General features: G+C 54.1%; 2 protein-coding genes across 18 annotated transcripts; one reads left to right on the top strand and one right to left on the bottom strand.

Annotated features, from left to right (window-relative positions):
* The first annotated feature begins 445 nt into the window (after positions 1–445).
* Homer3 (homer scaffold protein 3) lies at positions 446–10,960 on the top strand. 12 transcript variants are annotated; one of them, XM_087588013.1, is made up of 11 exons: positions 446–567; positions 2,491–2,572; positions 2,651–2,807; positions 3,172–3,303; positions 6,377–6,484; positions 7,039–7,157; positions 7,866–8,022; positions 8,183–8,293; positions 8,383–8,490; positions 9,627–9,725; positions 10,616–10,960. In XM_087588013.1, exons 2-11 carry the CDS (start codon positions 2,559–2,561, stop codon positions 10,658–10,660), a joined length of 1,050 nt encoding a protein of 349 aa, XP_087444139.1. In that variant the 5' UTR covers positions 446–567; positions 2,491–2,558; the 3' UTR covers positions 10,661–10,960.
* On the bottom strand, positions 9,519–17,754 carry Ddx49 (DEAD-box helicase 49). 6 transcript variants are annotated; one of them, XR_015639352.1, is made up of 13 exons: positions 17,610–17,754; positions 16,485–16,608; positions 14,503–14,588; positions 14,299–14,420; positions 13,562–13,749; positions 13,339–13,479; positions 12,796–12,871; positions 11,971–12,091; positions 11,782–11,879; positions 11,183–11,257; positions 10,632–10,720; positions 10,480–10,551; positions 9,519–10,348 (listed from the first exon to the last, which is right to left on the bottom strand). XR_015639352.1 is itself a non-coding variant. In XM_087587769.1 (13 exons), exons 1-13 carry the CDS (start codon positions 17,722–17,724, stop codon positions 10,169–10,171), a joined length of 1,443 nt encoding a protein of 480 aa, XP_087443895.1. In that variant the 5' UTR covers positions 17,725–17,754; the 3' UTR covers positions 9,519–10,168.
* Positions 17,755–17,825: the final 71 nt, after the last annotated feature.

Raw genomic sequence — 17,825 nt, 5'->3', positions numbered from 1 at the left:
CTTCAGCCCATCAGCCCAGTGCTCTGCCCCAAGGCCGGTCAGGACAGACCCTCCTTTGCCCCGCCCCCTCCACCCCTTTCCCCACCCGGCCACTGTTGTTCCGCAGCCACCTTCTGCCTCTCCCCGCTGCCCTCCTGGGTCCCTCCCCTCTGTCCAGTACTCTGCCTGATCCTAGGCCCCTGCCTCTAATCCCTCTGGTCCCAGCCCCTCACTTCATTGGCCCCTCCCCCTTCTTCAAAAGCCCCGCCCTCCCCACTTCCTTCAGTTGCCTCCCACTGGGTCCCCCTTCAGGAGTCCCTCCTCTTGACCTCCTGGTGCCCTCCTCTTCCTCTGCCCTTTCACCCCGCCCAACTCCTCCCCCCCCCGTCCGCCCTCCCCATCTTCCCTCTCGGGATCCCCGCCCTCCTCCCCTCCCTCAGTGGCAGGCCAGCAGGGGGCGCTGAGCAGAGGCGGGGCGGCGCGGGGACTGGCCGCGATGGGACCGGAGGCGACGCAGACAAAGGCGCGGGCGGCGCGGGGCTCGCGGAGGGCGCGGGCCGGAGGCAGCAGCGACGAGGACAACGCGGGGTGAGCCAGGCAGGGGGACCCCAGCTTCCGAGGCACAATCAGGGAGCGGGGGCCGCAGGAGACACAGATGGTTTCTAAAGTTGTGGACTGCGAGGCGGGGCCCGGGTGCTGCGGGGTACTGGCTGAGGGCTTGGGGTCCCGGGATGCGGGGTAGGACGTGGGCTCAGGTGCTGGCTTGGGTTCTGGGGCGCGGCTTCACCGGATCCTCCAGCCCAGGTCCGGGTGTTGGGGGCGCCGCATCGCAAAGCTCGGCGGCTTAGAAAGTTGCGGGTCAGTGGCTCCCGTAGTTGGCCTCACGAGCTGCCCTGGCGGGAGTGGGAAGCGGTACCAAGTGGGAATTCGGTGCGGGACTCCTAGCAGGGTCCCCGCCAGGCGCGACCGCGATTCTCCGCCCCGCGCCGCTGCTCCGAGGCGCGTGACTACTCAGTGAGTAACTTTTCCCGATCGTGGCAAGTCCCGGCAGGAGTGGTCCGACCGGAAGGGCCTGGGTTCGGGGACCCCTTTCCCCCAATCCCGTCAGTCCCAATAATGTCCCCGACTGGACCTCCGCATGGGGGCTCCGGTTTCGGACCCCGTGACTGCTTGGAGGGGCCTTGACCTTCCGCACTCGCAGGCCCCTCCTCCTCCCCCATCCCCTTAGAAGTAGTTTTGAGGGCTTAGGAGAGTGGTGGGTCCAAGCATTCCCAGGAGGCTGGGGAGCCCCCTCTCCCAGTCTTGTTTTCTGTTCACATGGTGGAGTCTGGGATGAACCGCTTGTGTACAATGTGTGTGTGTGTGTGTGTGTGTGTGTGTGTGTGTGTGTAGCCCAGGTTGGCTTCAATGTCTTAACATTCCTTTTCCCTCCTCCTCCCCAGTGCTGGGATGGCATGTGCCACCACACCAGGCTTTCATGTTTCCCTTTTAAATAGACTCCCTGGAGACTCCGACTCAGTTATTTGGGTTAAGTGGTCTTTCTTTCTTTAAAGAGTTATTTATTTATTTTATTTAAACGAATACACTGTCGCGTCTTCAGACACACCAGAAGAGGGCATCAGATCTCATTACAGGTGGTTGTGAGCCACCATGTGGTTGCTGGAGGGACCTCTGGAAGAGCAATCAGTGTTCTTAACCGCTGAGCCATCTCTCCAGCCCATAAGTGGTCGTTTTGTGGAAGCAGAGGTCCTGATTTCCCGGTTACGTCCCTGGAAGCACTACACTTTACTCTGAGATGGGGGTATGGCCATGATGACCAGGGTGACCTAGAACTCCTGAGATGCATGGTCAACTGCCTTGGCTTCCTCAGGAGACAGGATCCTCGACACTGATCCAGCTTTGCCCCACTTTTTGATGCAAGGCCCTCTGGGAGGAGAGGGGAACTGTTGGATGGGAGGGGTGAATAAAATGTCCCACTCGGTTGACCTCACGCCCAGTTCCTGTGGGAGGACAGTTGCCCAGTAGCTGGTCACCAGGACAGTGAGTACAATACTGTATGCCAAGGACCAGGCTGTTCTGCAAGCCTTCTCCTACCCTGGCAGTTTGGTGGCACTGTATCACCTCTCTGGTGACTCTAGAGATCACTCAGTCCTGTTGTGGGGGCTTCTCCCAAAAGCAGGGCCTTTGGGCTGTGCCTGCAGCTTGAGGTGGTTGGGGGCTTGTGTGGCATGCAGGGCCTCAGCGCCACATGAACCGAGAGTGATGGCACAAGCTGGTATCCCAGCACTTGGGGGGTGGAGGCCAGAGCATCAGGAGTTCAAGGTCCCTGTTGGCTGCAGAGTGATTTCAAGGCTGGTCTGGGCTGGGACTGAGGAGATGGGTGTCCGATCAGCGATGCTCACTGCCCAGTGTTGTTTCTCTCCTTTCTCGCTGGTTTTGCAAAGTCACCTGGAGGACCGACTTGGCCTGAGTATCTCTGGAACCTTACTCACAAGCTCCTTCTTTCCCCAGGGGACAAACAAGTGACTCCTGTCACCCCTCTGGGTGTCCCTTAGAGGTCATCCAGCCCAGCCTGACCAATGTCCACAGCCAGGTAAGTGCCCACCCACCGTGGTCTGGCCTTGCCCCTGGGTAGTGTCAGACTCCTGCAGAGCTTCTGTCCCCGCTGCAGGGAACAGCCAATCTTCAGCACCAGGGCGCACGTGTTCCAGATCGACCCCGCTACGAAGAGGAACTGGATTCCCGCTGGCAAGCATGCACTTACCGTGTCCTATTTCTATGATGCAACCCGAAATGTGTACCGCATCATCAGCATCGGAGGCGCCAAGGTCTGAGCAGGGGCCTGGGAGGGGCGGGGCCTGGGGGTGGGGCAGGTGTGCAGCCAACTCAGTGGTGAGATCTCCAAGAGGGGCAAAGCCATTTAGACTTTCAGTTCCTGACACCATTGGGAGACTAGACCTCGATGGGATAAGAATTCTACCGCAGCCCTTCATTGGGTGATCCCAGGTAGAGGTTCCACCCATAAGCCTTTCGCCTTCCGATAGCTCCTCACTGGGGGATTCTAGATAGGGATCAATTACTAAGACAGAAGCCTAGAATTTTTTTTTTTTAATTTAATTTTTAACCTCAGTTTGTAGTCCAAGGCTGGCTTATCTTCTGACCTGGAATCTTGCTTCCCCCACCCACCCCTAGGCCATCATCAACAGCACAGTCACTCCCAACATGACCTTCACCAAAACCTCTCAGAAGTTCGGGCAATGGGCAGACAGTCGAGCCAACACTGTGTATGGCCTAGGCTTTGGCTCGGAACAGCAGCTGACCCAGGTGGGCAGGGACGTGGGCAGTGATTGGCATCTGTGTGTGTTCCTCAGGGTGGGCTGACAGATACCAAGGCTTCTTGAGTGCCCTGGGTACGGTAGTCTTTTGTCACCTTGCTCCAGCTTTGCACACCCCTCGAGCCCCTTAGCCGTGTCGATTGGAAGCCTGGACTGAGCACATCCCCCTGGCTCCGTAGCACCTCCTTCCAATGTCTGACATCACCACTCAGTAATGAGTGTGTTGTCTTTTTCAGATATGTTTGTATGCGTTTGCATGTGCATAGGCCATGTGTGTGCTGGTGCTCACAGAGGTCAGAAGGTGGCATTAGATCTCCTGGAGCAGAAGGTACAGGCCATTGTTAAGGCACCCGACATAGCTGCTGGGAACTGAACTCGCCTCTTAGAAGCATTCTTAACTGCTGAGACATCTCTCCAGCTCCTCAAAATTTTTTAATTAAAAAAATTATTACTTTTTATTTACTTTGGGTGTGAATGTTTATGAATGTATCTGTGGAGACAGGAAGTGTGTGTGTGTGTGGGGGGGGCGGTTCAGCTCTCCCTGTCTACTGTGTGGGCTCTAGGAACGCAGTTCAAGTCATCAGGCTTGTCAACGAGCACCTCAGCTTTCACTGGACCATAATGTAGCCCCAAATTTGTTTTGCTTTGTTTTATTTTTCAAGACAGGGTTTCTCTATGTCTGTCTTGGAACTCACACTATAGACCAGACTGGCCTCCAACTCAGAGATCCACCTGCCTCTGCCTCCTGAGTGCTGGGACTAAGATTGTGTGCTACCAAGGGCAGCTTTTGATTTTGTTGTTGTTATATAATATTTTTATTTTATAAGTCTTTTGCTTCCATGTATCTCTGTGTACTTGCATGTGTATGCACTATGCCTGTGGAGGCCAGTAGAGGGCGCCAGATCCCCTGGAGCTGGAGTTAGTTGACAGCTGCCATGTGGGTGCTGGGAACAGATCCTGGGTCCTCTGCAAGAGCAGCCCGTGCTCCTGACCACTGAGCCGACTCTGCAGCTTCCCATTATTTTTATTTTATTTTGGGGAGAGTGTTTCCAGACAGGATTTTTCTGTGTTTCTCTGACTGTCCTGAAACTTGCTCAGTAGACCAAGATGGCTTCAAACTCAGATCCACCTGCCTCTGTCTCCTGAGCACTGGGATTGAAAGGCTGTGCCACCGCCCCTTCCTGGCTTTGTTTTTGAAGTGTTAGGCAGGGTCTCACTGTCGTCACTCTCAGCAGTCCTTCTGCCATTAGAGGGCTGGCTCTCAGGTGTGTGCCCCCACCCTGGCTTAGCTGTTTATTTTGGGTCTCTCCTACCTCAGACTTCCTCACAGCTAGAATCAACCCTTGCCTGGTTAAAAAGTAATACTTTCTGGGCTTGGAGAGCTGGCTCTGTGACTAAGAGCACTGGCTGCTCTTGCAGAGGACCCAGGTCCAATTCCCAGTACCCACGTGGTGACTCACAGCCATCTGTAATCCAGTTCCAGGAGATCTGGTGCCCCTGGGACCAGACCAGTGACACCAGAGCAGGCACAAATGTGCCCAGACACACATGCAGGAAAAACACTGATACATGTAAAATAAAAGTTTTTAACAATTATTTTCTTTTTCTATTTTTCGTTTTTATGGGTAGTAGGGTCTCACTACGTAGCCCCAGCTGGTATGGAACTTGCTATGTAGACAAGGCTGATCTCAAATTCACATTATAGCCGAGGCTAACCTTGAATTCCTTTTTTTTTTTTTTTTCTTTTCTTTTTTTCGGAGCTGGGGACCGAACCCAGGGCCTTGCACATGCTAGGCAAGCACTCTACCGCGGAAGCTAAATCCCCAACCCCAACCTTGAATTCCTAATCTGCCTGTCTGTGCCTCGAGGGCGTAGACAGCAGCAGCAGGTATAGCTTAAACTCTGTGGGGTGGGAAATGCCTCTATGGTGAAGGGCTGCTTGTGCAGACGAGAGTTCAATTCCCAGCACCCACTTGGTGACTCATTACCTTCTGTAAGTCCTTGGAGGGGAATTTAAGGACTCTGGTTTCTGGGGGCACTTACACATATGTACACCCACACAATCAACAGTAATAAAAACAAGTTTTCTTTTAAAAGTTTTTATTATATTGAATTATTTCTGTGTTGTGCCTGTGTGTGTGCATGTGTGCTGTGTCAGTTCCCTCCTCCCATGGAGGCTCCAAGGACCAACCTTATTATCATTGGGCCTGCAGCAAGCTTACTGAGTCAGGATTGCACCAAACTCTGAGATCCTCCTGCCTCTGCCTCCTGACTGCTGGGATTGAAGGTGTGCGCCACTCATGCCTGACTTTATTTTATTTTATTTTATTTTTTTTCCGGAGCTGGGGACCGAACCCAGGGCCTTGTGCTTGCTAGGCAAGCGCTCTACCACTGAGCTAAATCCCCAACCTTCATTTACTTTTTAAAAACTGTTTTTATGTGCACGCGTGTTCGTGCCTGTGTGTGTGTGTGTGTGCGGATGCCCCCCAAGACCAGCAGGGGCCGTTGGATCCCTGCAGCTGGAGTCACAGGCAGGCGTGTGAGAGCTGCCTGCAGTGGTGTGTGACCTGAGGTGGCTTCTCTACATCAGCCTGCCCTCATGACCGCAGAGCGTGGCTCCGGTCCTCATGTGTTCTCTTTAATAAACAAAAGTTACGTTAAAGTGAAAAGAAGACACATCACTGTAACCACAGAACCAGCGTTCGTTAGTTGTCAGCTGAGGAATTTAGGAGAAGGGGCTCCCACTGGCTGTGGATGTTGTCCCTGTGTTATGACATACTGGCATGTTTGAAGGACAGATGGGCAGCTAGCCTCAGGCTGGCCAATCAGCCTGACAGGAACAGAGTCCCTTTCTGTGTGGCGTGGTTCAGAACTTTTTAATGTCACCTCTGGAATTCACCAAACCCCCTCCCTCTGTGTGTCATTCTGACACCCAAGAGGCTCACAGGGTTGACTCTTCCCAAAGGCCCCAGGGTGACAGGGCAGGTACAGGTTGGGGTGATGGGAGGTATGATGGGAGATGTGGGAAATGCTTTCTGACTATCCCCCTCCCTCACCCCCAGTTTGCTGAGAAGTTTCAGGAGGTCAAAGAAGCTGCCAGACTGGCTCGGGAGAAATCTCAAGATGGTGGAGAACTCACTAGTACTGCCCTGGCCATGGCCTCCCACCAGGTAGGTGTTCCTACACCCCATGTCTATAGTACCCGGTGACTACCACACCCCTGAGGCAGCTATATATGCTTCTGATCTCAGGGTCCATGCACTGTGCTAGTGTCCAAGGGTGGCTGGTGGCCTTACTGCATTTATGTCTGTGTGCATACACAAATGTGCATGTGCCTGGGTGGGACTCCAAGGACAACTCGTGGGAGTCAGTTTTCTTCTCAGCAGGGCATCAGGCTTGGTGACCGGCTCCTTTACCTATGAGCCCTCCTGCTGGCTCGTGCCTCAACTTACCTGGAGGAGAGCAGCTCCAAGTGTTTGGATTCCTCTTTCTGTAGGTTGTTTCCATTTGGCCCTGAGGAGTTAGTGAAGGCCCAGGCAGGTGAGGGACAGGATCCCCCATCCTGAGGCTCCAAGGAGCTATGGAGGGTGAGGAAGGAGTACTGGTCATCATGGTCAGTTCAGATGCCCTGACCTCAGTCCTTGCTTCAATCACCCTTACTTCCTACCGAGTCCTTGGCTGAAGCAAGTGCTCACTGTGACCCCGTCCTGGCTCCCATGCACAGGTTCCTCCAAGCCCCTTGGTCAGCACCAATGGTCCAGAAGAGAAGCTGTTCCGCAGCCAGAGCGCGGACGCCCCTGGCCCCACTGAGCGGGAGCGGTTGAAGAAGATGCTGTCAGAAGGGTGAGGGGTGTGGTTGGCCGAGCCTGCTTGAAGCCAGGTTGGGCCTAGCTGGGGCCTAAGGGGTGTCTTGTGTCCAGACTGAACTTTTGGCTGGCAAGGCATGGTGTTTCTAGTGTCAGGGTCTTAAATGTCATTAAGGGAGTGTAGCTGGTACCAGGGGTGTGCTAGGGCGGGGCATCCGCAGGACAGACTATTAGGATGGTGTTCTAGAGTCAGGGTCCTGGCAGGTATTAAGGGGCGTGGGCATTGGGATGGACGTGGGCATCGAGGTGAGACCCATGGTGGACTGGTCTGCTGCAGATGAAGCTGGGTAGGGGTTGGGGGTGTAAGAATCTGGCCTGCAGACCTGGGAGAGGAGGAAGCAATAGGCTCCTGCTTCATCTGGAAAGCAGGCTGCACTTTCCTCATTTGCACCTCCATCTCCTTTGACCGGGCCCCTGACCAATCTGGAGGGCAGGGATATGTTTTCAACATTTTTGGAGGTAGGGTCCCAATATGTAGCCCAGAACTCATTATAGTCTAGGCTGACATCATTCTTAAGCAGTTCCGCCTGTCTCTCAGCCTCTCATGAGCCACAACACCTGTCACAATTTCATGGTCCCACTCCTTGGCTTAGTGTTGCTTTGGCCCTGCTTAGTCCAGGATGCCCTGCACCAGATGCTGCTTGTCCTGACCATGCACACCCCCAGCCCAGTGTCTTCTCCACAGCTCCGTAGGGGAGGTCCAGTGGGAGGCTGAGTTCTTTGCACTTCAGGACAGCAACCAGAGGCTGGCAGGGGCCCTTCGAGAGGCCAACGCGGCCGCCACTCAGTGGAGGCAGCAGCTGGAGGTCCAGCGTGCAGAGGCTGAACACTTGCGGCAGCGGGTGAGGACAGCTGCACCCCCACACCCCTTCTGCCCTGGATCAGTCCCCAGAGGTCCCGTTTCTTGCTGTAAAATGACTTGAAGCTGTGAGAGCTTCATATGGGCCAGCAGGCCCTGGGTGTCCCAGAGGACGGTAGGGCCACTGAGCTGCATGTGTGCAGGTGGCTGAGCTGGAGGCCCAGGTGGCTGCAGAGCCGGTCCGGGCAGGAGAGAAAGAAGCAACCAGCCAGTCGGTGGAGCAGCTGGAGGCTCGGGTGCAGACCAAGGACCAGGTGAGCCTGGGGCCAGCTCAGGGATCCTGTCCTACTCTCCTGGGGAATCCAGGGGCCTCTGAGCACACATGGGACACCTTCCCCCCTAGGAGATCCAGACTTTGAAGAATCAGAGCACTGGCCCACGAGAGGCTCCTGACACCGCCGAGCGGGAGGAGACACAGCAGCAGGTTCAGGTTGGCTGCAGGACCTCACCTGTAAGAGTGGCCCCCGGGGTAGAACAGGTAGCAACTGCCTGTGAGTGGGATAGGGCGGTCTGCTCAGAGTTGCTAAGCAACCTCATACCCAGTCTTCCCACATTTGAGCAGTCTAGGGTTCCAGGGAAACTTCCCAGAGACCTGGGAGCCGTCAAGAGCACCCCCAGTTACCCTGTTGTCTTTGAGGGTGGGCAGGAGCAGATTGTGCAAAGGCCCAGGACCTCAGAATCAGTGGTCCTCTGGGCACAGTACTGTGTTCCCCGGGAGAGGGTCAGCAGGAAGGCTGTTCTGTATGTCACTCATACATACGTGACTGTATTATGTTACATACCATGGGTTTCTGCATGTAGTGTCTGTGCATACATACATCCCATGTGTATCTGGAGACTGGAGCTGGTGTCTTCCTCTGTTTCTCCCTGCCCCATCCTTTGAGTCTCACACTGAGCTCAGAACGGCTGGGTGCTGAGTCAATGCAGTGGTGACCTGATCCCCCACCCTTGAGGTCACAGCTGCCAGCAGTACTTGGGGCATTAGACTGCAGTGGGTAAGAGGGGACTGAAGACCAGGCCCCTTGGCTCCGGGTCATGCTGTTGGTCATCTTGGGACTTTTGTTTTTATACTGACTGTGCCTCTAGCAGCAGCTGATCTGGGACTGGAGAGATCCTCCTGTCCTCAGCTTCCCGGATGCTGGGGTTAAAGGCCTGTGGGGCACCTTTCTAAGATTTAGTTATGTGTGGTGTTGTGCGCCAGTGCCATTCCCTCAGGGGCCAGAAGGGCCGGGCCCCTGGGAGCTTGTTTGTGAGTTGCCTCATGTGGGTACTTGGAGGTGAACTCTGGCCTTCTGCAGAACTTCATACTTAACCACTGTCCCATCTCTCCAGCCCATCTAGTTTTTAGAAAGAGGGTGTCTCACTGGCCTGGGGATGATTAGGTTGGCCAGTCTGCTCCAGTCTGGAGTCCTGCCTGTCTCCCCTTGGTGTCCTACCAGCCATGCTCGTTATGCAGCTATTGGGTCCCAAACTCAGTACTTCATACTTCCGTGGTCCTTTACTGACCCCGTGAAGACACAGACCGCATCAGAGAGGACTGGCAACCAAAGCTTCACAGGTTGTCCCACCCCTTGCCTCCCGCTGCAGGACCTGGAGACCCGGAATGCAGAACTGGAGCAGCAGCTGCGGGCGATGGAAAGCAACCTGGAGGAGGCGCGGGCCGAGCGGGAGCGCGCACGAGCAGAGGTGGGCCGGGCTGCGCAGCTGTTGGACGTGCGGCTGTTCGAGCTGAGCGAGCTGCGCGAGGGCCTGGCTCGCCTGGCAGAGGCAGCACCCTAGTTTGCTCTGGAGGCCTGCGGCCCCAAGGCACCCTGGCAGGGACCAGGGGGCCCCAGCTGTCTCTGAGCTTTGCACCGTGTAGAATTTTCTAGAATCCTTGGGCAGTGCTTCTGCCCAGGTAACATTTCTACGTGTGGCGTTGTTGACACCTGCTGTCCTTGGCTGCTGCTGCCTTGCACCCCAGGGACACTGTGAGGGAAGGCTGCACCGGTTATCCTCATGGGGCAACAGAGGCATTGGGGTCCTGTGACCGGAAGGCTCTACACTCATCCTGCCCCATTTTCAAGTCTGACTGACAGGTTCAAAGAGCATTTACTGAAGTCAGGGGCCACCTGCAGTAGGTTTACAGCTCAGTTCTGAGCCTCAGCCCTGGCTGGCTCTTGGGGACGAGGTCTGGGAGGACGCGACCGCCGGCCTGTGCTCCCTGCTTTCTGCTGCCGAAGCGTCTGCTCCACTTTCTCCTTGAAGCGCCGGTTCTGTTGCTTAATCTTGGCCAGCTCAGCTTTGCGCTTGGCCTCCAGGTCCGGGTCCTGTGGAAGGGAGCGGAGATTGTAGCTGGGCAGCTTCCCAGGGACTGGCTCCCCGGTCCCCAGGTCCCACCCACCCTATTAATCACACTCATGCCTGCCCCTGCACACCAGTCTCACACACTAGCATCTACCTTCCCCTCCAGGATCATCTGTTTCCGCTTGTTGATCTCCTTCTTTTCATCAAAATGCGAAGCCTCCAGTTTCTGGGGTGGGAAGGGGGGCATGTCAGGTCAGGCCCAGCACAGGGAGCCTTGCCCCACCCCACAGGCTGGCCCACACATACGATTTCACACTCCCTGCGCACCACGTTGACCTGTGTGAGGATCTGCAGGACCTGGGCCTCCTCCACTGCCAATTCAGCCAGCTGCTGTTCTGCAGGGACAGGAACCTGGGTTAGGCTGGGGTGCAGCTGGCCCTCCTTGCCCCCCTAGCTCTGGAGGTCTGGATCCAGCCACATGTGGACTATGCTGCCAAGCCTGGTAGCACATGCTCGTCATCACAGCCCTGGGAGGTGGAGGCAGGAGATCCCTCCTTTCAGCTGTGTTCCAGGCCAGCTCTGTAGAGCAATTACCCTCTGTCTCGAATGAATGAATGAATAAACAAATGAACAAATGAGTGAAGTTCGATCCCTGAGAGGCTGAGACAGGGCCCATGCTGAGCTTGCTACAGGGAGTTCCAGATGGCCAGTCTTGGTGGCTGTTGGTAGGAGTAGGCTGTAGGGCATGCCTGAGAACTCCTGTCCTTGTCAACCTCCAAACCACACATGGACGTTCAGGGTGGCTAAGGAAGGGAATTTATCTCCTGGGCTTGGACCCTGGGACCCCACCCACTTACTGATCTCCTCCTCGATGGCATGCAACAGGTGGATGTCGTACTGCGTCACCAGTGTGATGGCCTGTCCCTGCCTCCCTGTAAGGACAATCTGTTATAGAACCTGGGCCTTGTCAAGAGGGTTATCCCAGCTCAATAGCTCCAGGAGCCTCCTCAGAGGCGGAAGGGACTTGTTGAGAGGACCAGGGCTCCACCCAGGGTGGGGCCTGCATGTGAAAGCCAGAGGGGAAGTAGGGAAGCTGGAGGAGAGTGGGGAGCAGCTCTGTCCTACTCTACTGCCCATCTTCAGTGGTGACCAAAGCTGATACAGACCATTGGCTGACAGGGAACATGACCCACAGCAGCCGGCATCTAGGTGTTTGTTATTAAGACAAGGTCCCTCTCAGACTTCCCAAAACCCACAGGGGCAGGGCAGCAGGCCCAGTCTCTCCTGGTTACAGATGCATCCCTGGCCCCTGGGTCAGCACCCCAGTGAGGTCAGTCTGGGAACGTAAGCCAGGGCACTGGCAAGGTGGTCCCACTGAGTCCTTCCTTCTGGGTGATAGACCCTGTTCTCCAGTGTCTCTCACTGCAGCCGGAGCCCCTAACCTGGCTCTGCTCACCTGCACGGGCTGTGCGACCGACCCTATGGATGTAGATCTTGGGGAGCCCAGGGGTGTTGTGGTTGATGACCACCTGCACAGTGGGGATGTCCAGGCCTCTGGAGGTACAGAACAGTCAGCTGGAGTCCATGTAGGGAAGCAAGGCTTGCACTCAGCCTCCCCCCGCCCAGCTGCACTAGGCCTGCTCACCTGGAGGCCACGTCAGTAGCAATAAGAATCCGATAGGTGCTGGACTTGAATCTGGCCAGGGCTGCAAAGCGCTCTTTCTGTGCCATAGGCAAGGAGAGGTTTGTGAGCACATGGAGTGAGCCTGGGGACAGGGCAGAGACCAGAGTGGGGAGGACAGTGGTCCCAAAGCCAAAGGGGACAATAGAATGACATGGGGAGAGGGTGGGACATCACAGTGCTGTGATGTCTTCGTTTGTGGCTTTTTTTGGGGGGCGGGGGGGCCCAGGGCTGGGCTGGGTGTGCTAACACACACCTTTATCCCAGCACTTGGGAAGCAGAGTCACACAGATCTCTGAATTTAAGGACAGCCTGGTCTACACAGAGAGCTCCAAGACAAATAGGGCTACATGGAGAGAAGAGACCCTGTCTCAAAGTGCCAAAAACAAAACAAAGCAAAACAAAACCAAATAAATAAACAAAACCCCCCATAAATCAAAACAATAACAAACTCCCCAAAACAAATAAAAAAACAAAACAGAACATCCATCAAAACCAAAGACAGGGTCTCTATTAGCCTAAACTGGTCCTGAACTTCCTATGCAGACAAGGCTGGCCTTGAACTTCTGCTCTTCCTGCCTCACCTCCTGAGCGTACTATACATACCACTATGCCCAGTTAACAGGGTTGGGGATGGAACCCAGGGTCTCAGACATGCTAGGCAAGCACTCTCCCACTGAACCACTCCCCTCTAACACTGATCAACAGTACTCTACCGGCTGAGCTACATCCTTAGCCTCTGAGTCGTAATGTTTGAGACCAGAGAGAGGTGGTGACATGGACTATCACCTGCTTCATCATGGAGTGCAGTGCCACTGTGGGGAAGTTGAACTTTCGAAGCATCATACAAAGGATCTGGCAGGTCCTGGTGAGAAAAGGTTGGTTATGAGTGCGCTAGCCCACCAAGACATCACCCGAGTGGCTACAGAGTTGTAGAGCTGCTCAGTCTGCTGCCTAGGTTGCTGCTGGCCTCTCAAACTCAGAACCAACAAGAATCAGCCCTGACCATGGTACTCGGACTTCCAAACTAGAGCTATCAAGTTGCTGATTCCTGCTGTGCCTGTTGGCCGCTCTGAGGCCAACGTTCCCTCCCCTGTGGTGTACACAGGTCCTCTTGTCTCAAGGGGAGACGGCCAAAGGCTATTATTTTTGTTTTGTTTGGGTCAGGGTCTCACTGTGTAGCCCTGGCTGGCTGGGGAGAACTCTGCATGCCTTCTGGGTTCTGAGATCACACAGAGGCACCAGCAGGGTAGGCCGAGCCCAGTTCACCTTCACATGAGGGAAGGTGGGCCAGAGCCCCCAGCACAGGCGAGGCCAGCGCCTGTCACTCACTTGCAGGTATTGGTGAAGATGATGATGGAGCAGTCCTCCAGCTGGTCCTGGAAGGTCTGGACCAGGTGAACCAGGTAGGCGTCCTTCACCTTCTCAGGCACCAGCAGATAGCGCTGGTCAAGCTGCTCCACCGTGCGAACCCTGGAGGTGGAAGAGTAGCCTACCCTCAGTTTCTTCTGCCTCAACTCTCTGGTGTAACCCTCAGCACAGCTTTGGAACTCACGTGGCCTGTGCCTCCCAAAAGAAGGGCTGGTTGGTAGCCAGGCCCTGCAGCTCCTTGAGTGTGTCCGTCAGTGTGGCACTGAACAGGAGGGTTTGCCTGCGTGCTGGAACAGCTGACAGGATGGTCTCCAGGTCTGCAGTGAAGTCGGTGCAACCCTGCTCCAGCAGCCTATCGGCCTCGTCCAACACCTGCATGGGAGAGCAGGAGAGGAGACTGGACCACTGCAAGACCTTCAACCTGGGAGCTGCATCTCTCGATAAAAGCCCCACGCACAGTCCACCTGCCTTTCAGAGACTGTGAAATGGGTTCCTGAACACTGTCCTTAGCCTCAAGTCCAGGTCACCTACTGCGCGAGACTCCAGCAGGCCCTCGAGGACAGCCCGGCTCCTACATGCCTTGTCTCTGTCAGGCTTTTTGTTTTGTATGAGACAGGGTCTTGCTGTGTAGGACTGACTGTCCGGGGACTATGTGGACCAGGCTGGTCTTGAACTCACAGGGACCCTTCTGCCTCTGTGTTCCGAGTGCTGGGATGGAAGGTGCGTGTCAGCACGCCCTTGTCTTTATTTCTAGCCCTTTGCTCAATCATCAGGAATGTCAGGAATGGATGCCAGCTGAGCACAGTCATGCACATAGAGTCCCAGGACAGCCAGGGTTACATAGAGAGACCCTGTCTCACACAGAAGAGAAGAACGATGCTTCCCAGCCCAGTCTTAGTCCCAGGAGCAGAGCTGGCTCACCAAGAATCTGATTTTCTTCATGTTGAAAGTGTTGGAACTGCGCAGGTGGTCAGCCAGGCGCCCAGGGGTGGCAATAACCACGTGTGGCTTCCGAGAGAGCTCCAGGGCCTGCGTCACCATGTCTGAAGTAGAAGGAGAGGTGAGACTGAGTGGGAGGGATGAGCAGGGACCCCATGGCCCACCCCAGGCTCTCAGCCACCATACCCATGCCACCAACGATGATGCAGTCCTTTAGGCCCAGAGGCTTCCCCAGCACTCGGAACTGCTCAGCTATCTGGTAGGCCAGCTCTCTGTGGGTGACAAGAGCCAGCTGGATCAGTGAGCACTTGTGCCTATATCCCGTCCCCTCTCCTTCCTCCAGGCTCCTCCTGGCCTCCACTTCCCGAATGCTGATGGCCTCTTCAAAAGCAATGTTAGGGAGACTGGCGGCATGTCTCAGCTCTAATTGTTGTCTCCAAGACTTACTGCCTGTCTGCTAATAAAGGCCTAGTCCTGGAAGCTTCTAGCCTCCGTACAGTCTTATCTAGGGCTAGAATGTTTTCAGCCTCTGAGACTTGCTGCTGAAATAACTCATCCTTTCTAGTTCTGACCTCTTCCCTCTCCACACTGACTGATTCAAACTGCTCCCCACCACCACCACCATCCCCCTGCTTCTCCTGAGTTGCCCTGCTTAGCCTCATACTAATGCTGGCAATCTGTTCTAATCTTCTGGCTCGTTCTGTCTTCACCTGTGTCTAGTTGCTCTCTCTCTCTGCAACCTGCCTCTGTACAACTGTCCCAGTAAAACTGCCTCCTTCCCTCTGCTCTGCCCCTCAAGTAGCTTCCCTTTCCTCTTCTCCTGAGAGTTGGGCATGTGCTAGTCTGTCAATCTTTCTCTGATTCGTCACTTTGTCTGCCACTCAATTAGGTATCACTTTCAAACAATGGGTACTTCCTTCTACAAACTAACTTTACCTTCACTGTTTGGGATTAAAGATGTGTGGCTAAGGCTGAACCACACTACAACTTGAGACAAATAAATAGCACAATCTTAGGGTTTACAGTGTGATAAAATATCCTCCAACAGCAGGCAGAGCTCTGTGAATTTGAGGCCAGCCTGGTTCACAGAGTGAGTTCCAGGAGAGCCACAGCTACATATAGAAACCCTCTCTAGAAAATCCAAAAGGAAATAAATATAAAATAAGGTGGGGGTGGAGAGGCAGCTCAACAGTTAAGACCTCTTCCAGAGGTCCGGAGTTTAATTTCCAGCACTCATATGGTAGCTTACAACTGTCTCTAATAGGACTTAATGCCCTCTTCTGACCTGTGCACGTTAATCAAACCTTTGGCAGGGTGCCCACCTTTAATCCTAGCACTCAGGAGGCCGAGTGAGACAGGAGGATCACTGAGTCAATGCCAGCCTGGTCTACAGAGTGCGTTCCAGGACAGCCAGGGCTACATGGTAAGACCCTGGAGGATGAGCGGTGGTGGAAGGAAGTTTGAAAAACAAAGAGCCAACAGTTCGGAGCAAGTTACTGCTCTTGCAGAAGACCTCGTTTATATATAATATACATAATATATATGCATATATAATCTTCAAATAAAATGAGGCTGAGAGAAATTGAGTAAGATGCCTGATGTTAACCTCTGGCCCACATGTAAACACATGTCACCTTCTGTGTGACGTTTGAGGCCCATATTCAAGGTGCTCTGACAGGATCCTTTCTGTTCCCTGGCCTCTCAACCTATGCACACCAGAACCTATACACCTACAACATATTTTAAACACATTATTACATTTATTTATTCATGTGGGTGTACACATGCGGTGGCGCTCCGCCGCTCTGCTGGAGGTCAGAAGCTAATCTGCAGAAGTTAGTTCTGTCCTTCCACCCTGTGGGTGAATCCCTGGGGTCTGAACTTAGGTCATCAGGCTTGCAGGCAAACACCTCTGGCTGCTTAGCACTCTTGCTGGCCCAATAATATCACTTTGTTTCCCTAGCTGTTAGATTTGGTAGCTCCTCCCTGGCCAGCTACCTCCTGAGTCCTAGGAACGTTTCACACACCCCATTATTCCTGCTTGATTCTGCATCACCACAAGAAAGGAGTGATTCTTATCTCATTTCACACATGAGGAAAGTGCAACTTGGAAAGGTCAAGGCACTTGCTTCAAGAAAGCACATGTGGGCCGTGTGCTAGAGGCTCACCTAGTGGGTGTCAAAACCAGGCAGAAGATGCCATAAGGGTCCTCAGACAGCTTCTGCAGGATGGGAAGTACAAAGGCTGCTGTCTTGCCACTTCCTGTTTTTGCACAACCCAAGCAGTCCCGACCTGGGCAGACGGCAAAGCAGTATTAACATGAAGAAAGGCCATGATTGGTCCTGTGAGCATTCACTCATTATTGTAAGAAATAGATGGGTATGGTCTGCTTACAGTTTATTAGAGTTACAGGTGAGTAGGAGGTGCTGGGCCCTTCTCTCCCTTAGTTGGTGGCTGGCACCCGCATGTCTTACAATTCTAAGACTTGGAGACTTACAGGTGGTCTGCTATGTGACTGAGCCTATGATTATAAAAGGGGGGCAGTTTCAAGCCCCAAATTATTCATTAGATAAGAGTTGGGGCCCCAATGGACCAATGGGGTGGGGAATTTGGGAAGGGGGCAAGCCCTGCAGGATTGGGGGGAAAGCTTCGAAAACTTGCTTGAAATCAGTATACCAGTTACTTTATCCTTTTTTCAATGCCAGCACCCTTTTCTGCAGAATAGAATATTAAAAGCTGTTTTATGTTCACTAATCCCTTGAACATCATCTAATTTCCAACAGTTATTATGACTGCTTGTTTGAAACAATTTTTCAAGTATCCCAGGCTGGTTTGCAACTTGCTACACAGCTGAGGATTATCTTGAACTCCTGATCCTCCTGCTCGGTATTGAGATGACTGAGATGAGAGATGACCACGTTCGGCTCCAAGGATGCCTCTTTAATGGCAAAAGTGAGCTGAACTGAAGAGCACTGACACAAACACGGAGCCTGGAGTTTGACAGCCTCTGTTTCTGTTTGCTACGTCAAGGCCAGTTCTACTCCCCACCCCCTTTTTTTTGCCCCAGTGCCACGTTTTAGTCATTCACCGAACTCTCCCTAATGCTCGGGTTCTACGAAAATTTCAGAGGTTCCATCCATCACCTGTATGACAATGCACACGAGTCAGTCGAAGCCTAAATGCCAATGCTGCGGGTCAGGATCTCTGAAACACCCAATGCTGTCCTGATTCGTGGGACCCGGGGTAAGGAAGAGGGGACAAAGAAAGGCATTAAAAGAGAGTCAAGGACTCACCTTCCAGGATGGCCGGGATGCACCCGAGCTGCACCGGCGTGGGCTGCTTCAACCCCAGCTGTCGACACTGTTCCACCAGCCACGACGATAGCCGGAGCTCAGCGAACCCCGCCATGCTTCAGACTAGTGTAGAGAACCTAGTGGTGAGCACTTCCGGCGCGTGAATGGTACATCACGTCCACCCGGAGCAGTCCCGCCTGGGAAAGTTGTGAACGA

This window comes from Rattus norvegicus, chromosome 16 (genome assembly GCF_021556685.1).
Source record: "Rattus norvegicus strain SHRSP/BbbUtx chromosome 16, alternate assembly SHRSP_T2T, whole genome shotgun sequence".
NCBI classification, from domain to species: Eukaryota; Metazoa; Chordata; class Mammalia; order Rodentia; family Muridae; genus Rattus; species Rattus norvegicus.
This window is presented reverse-complemented; position numbering and strand designations above follow the sequence as displayed.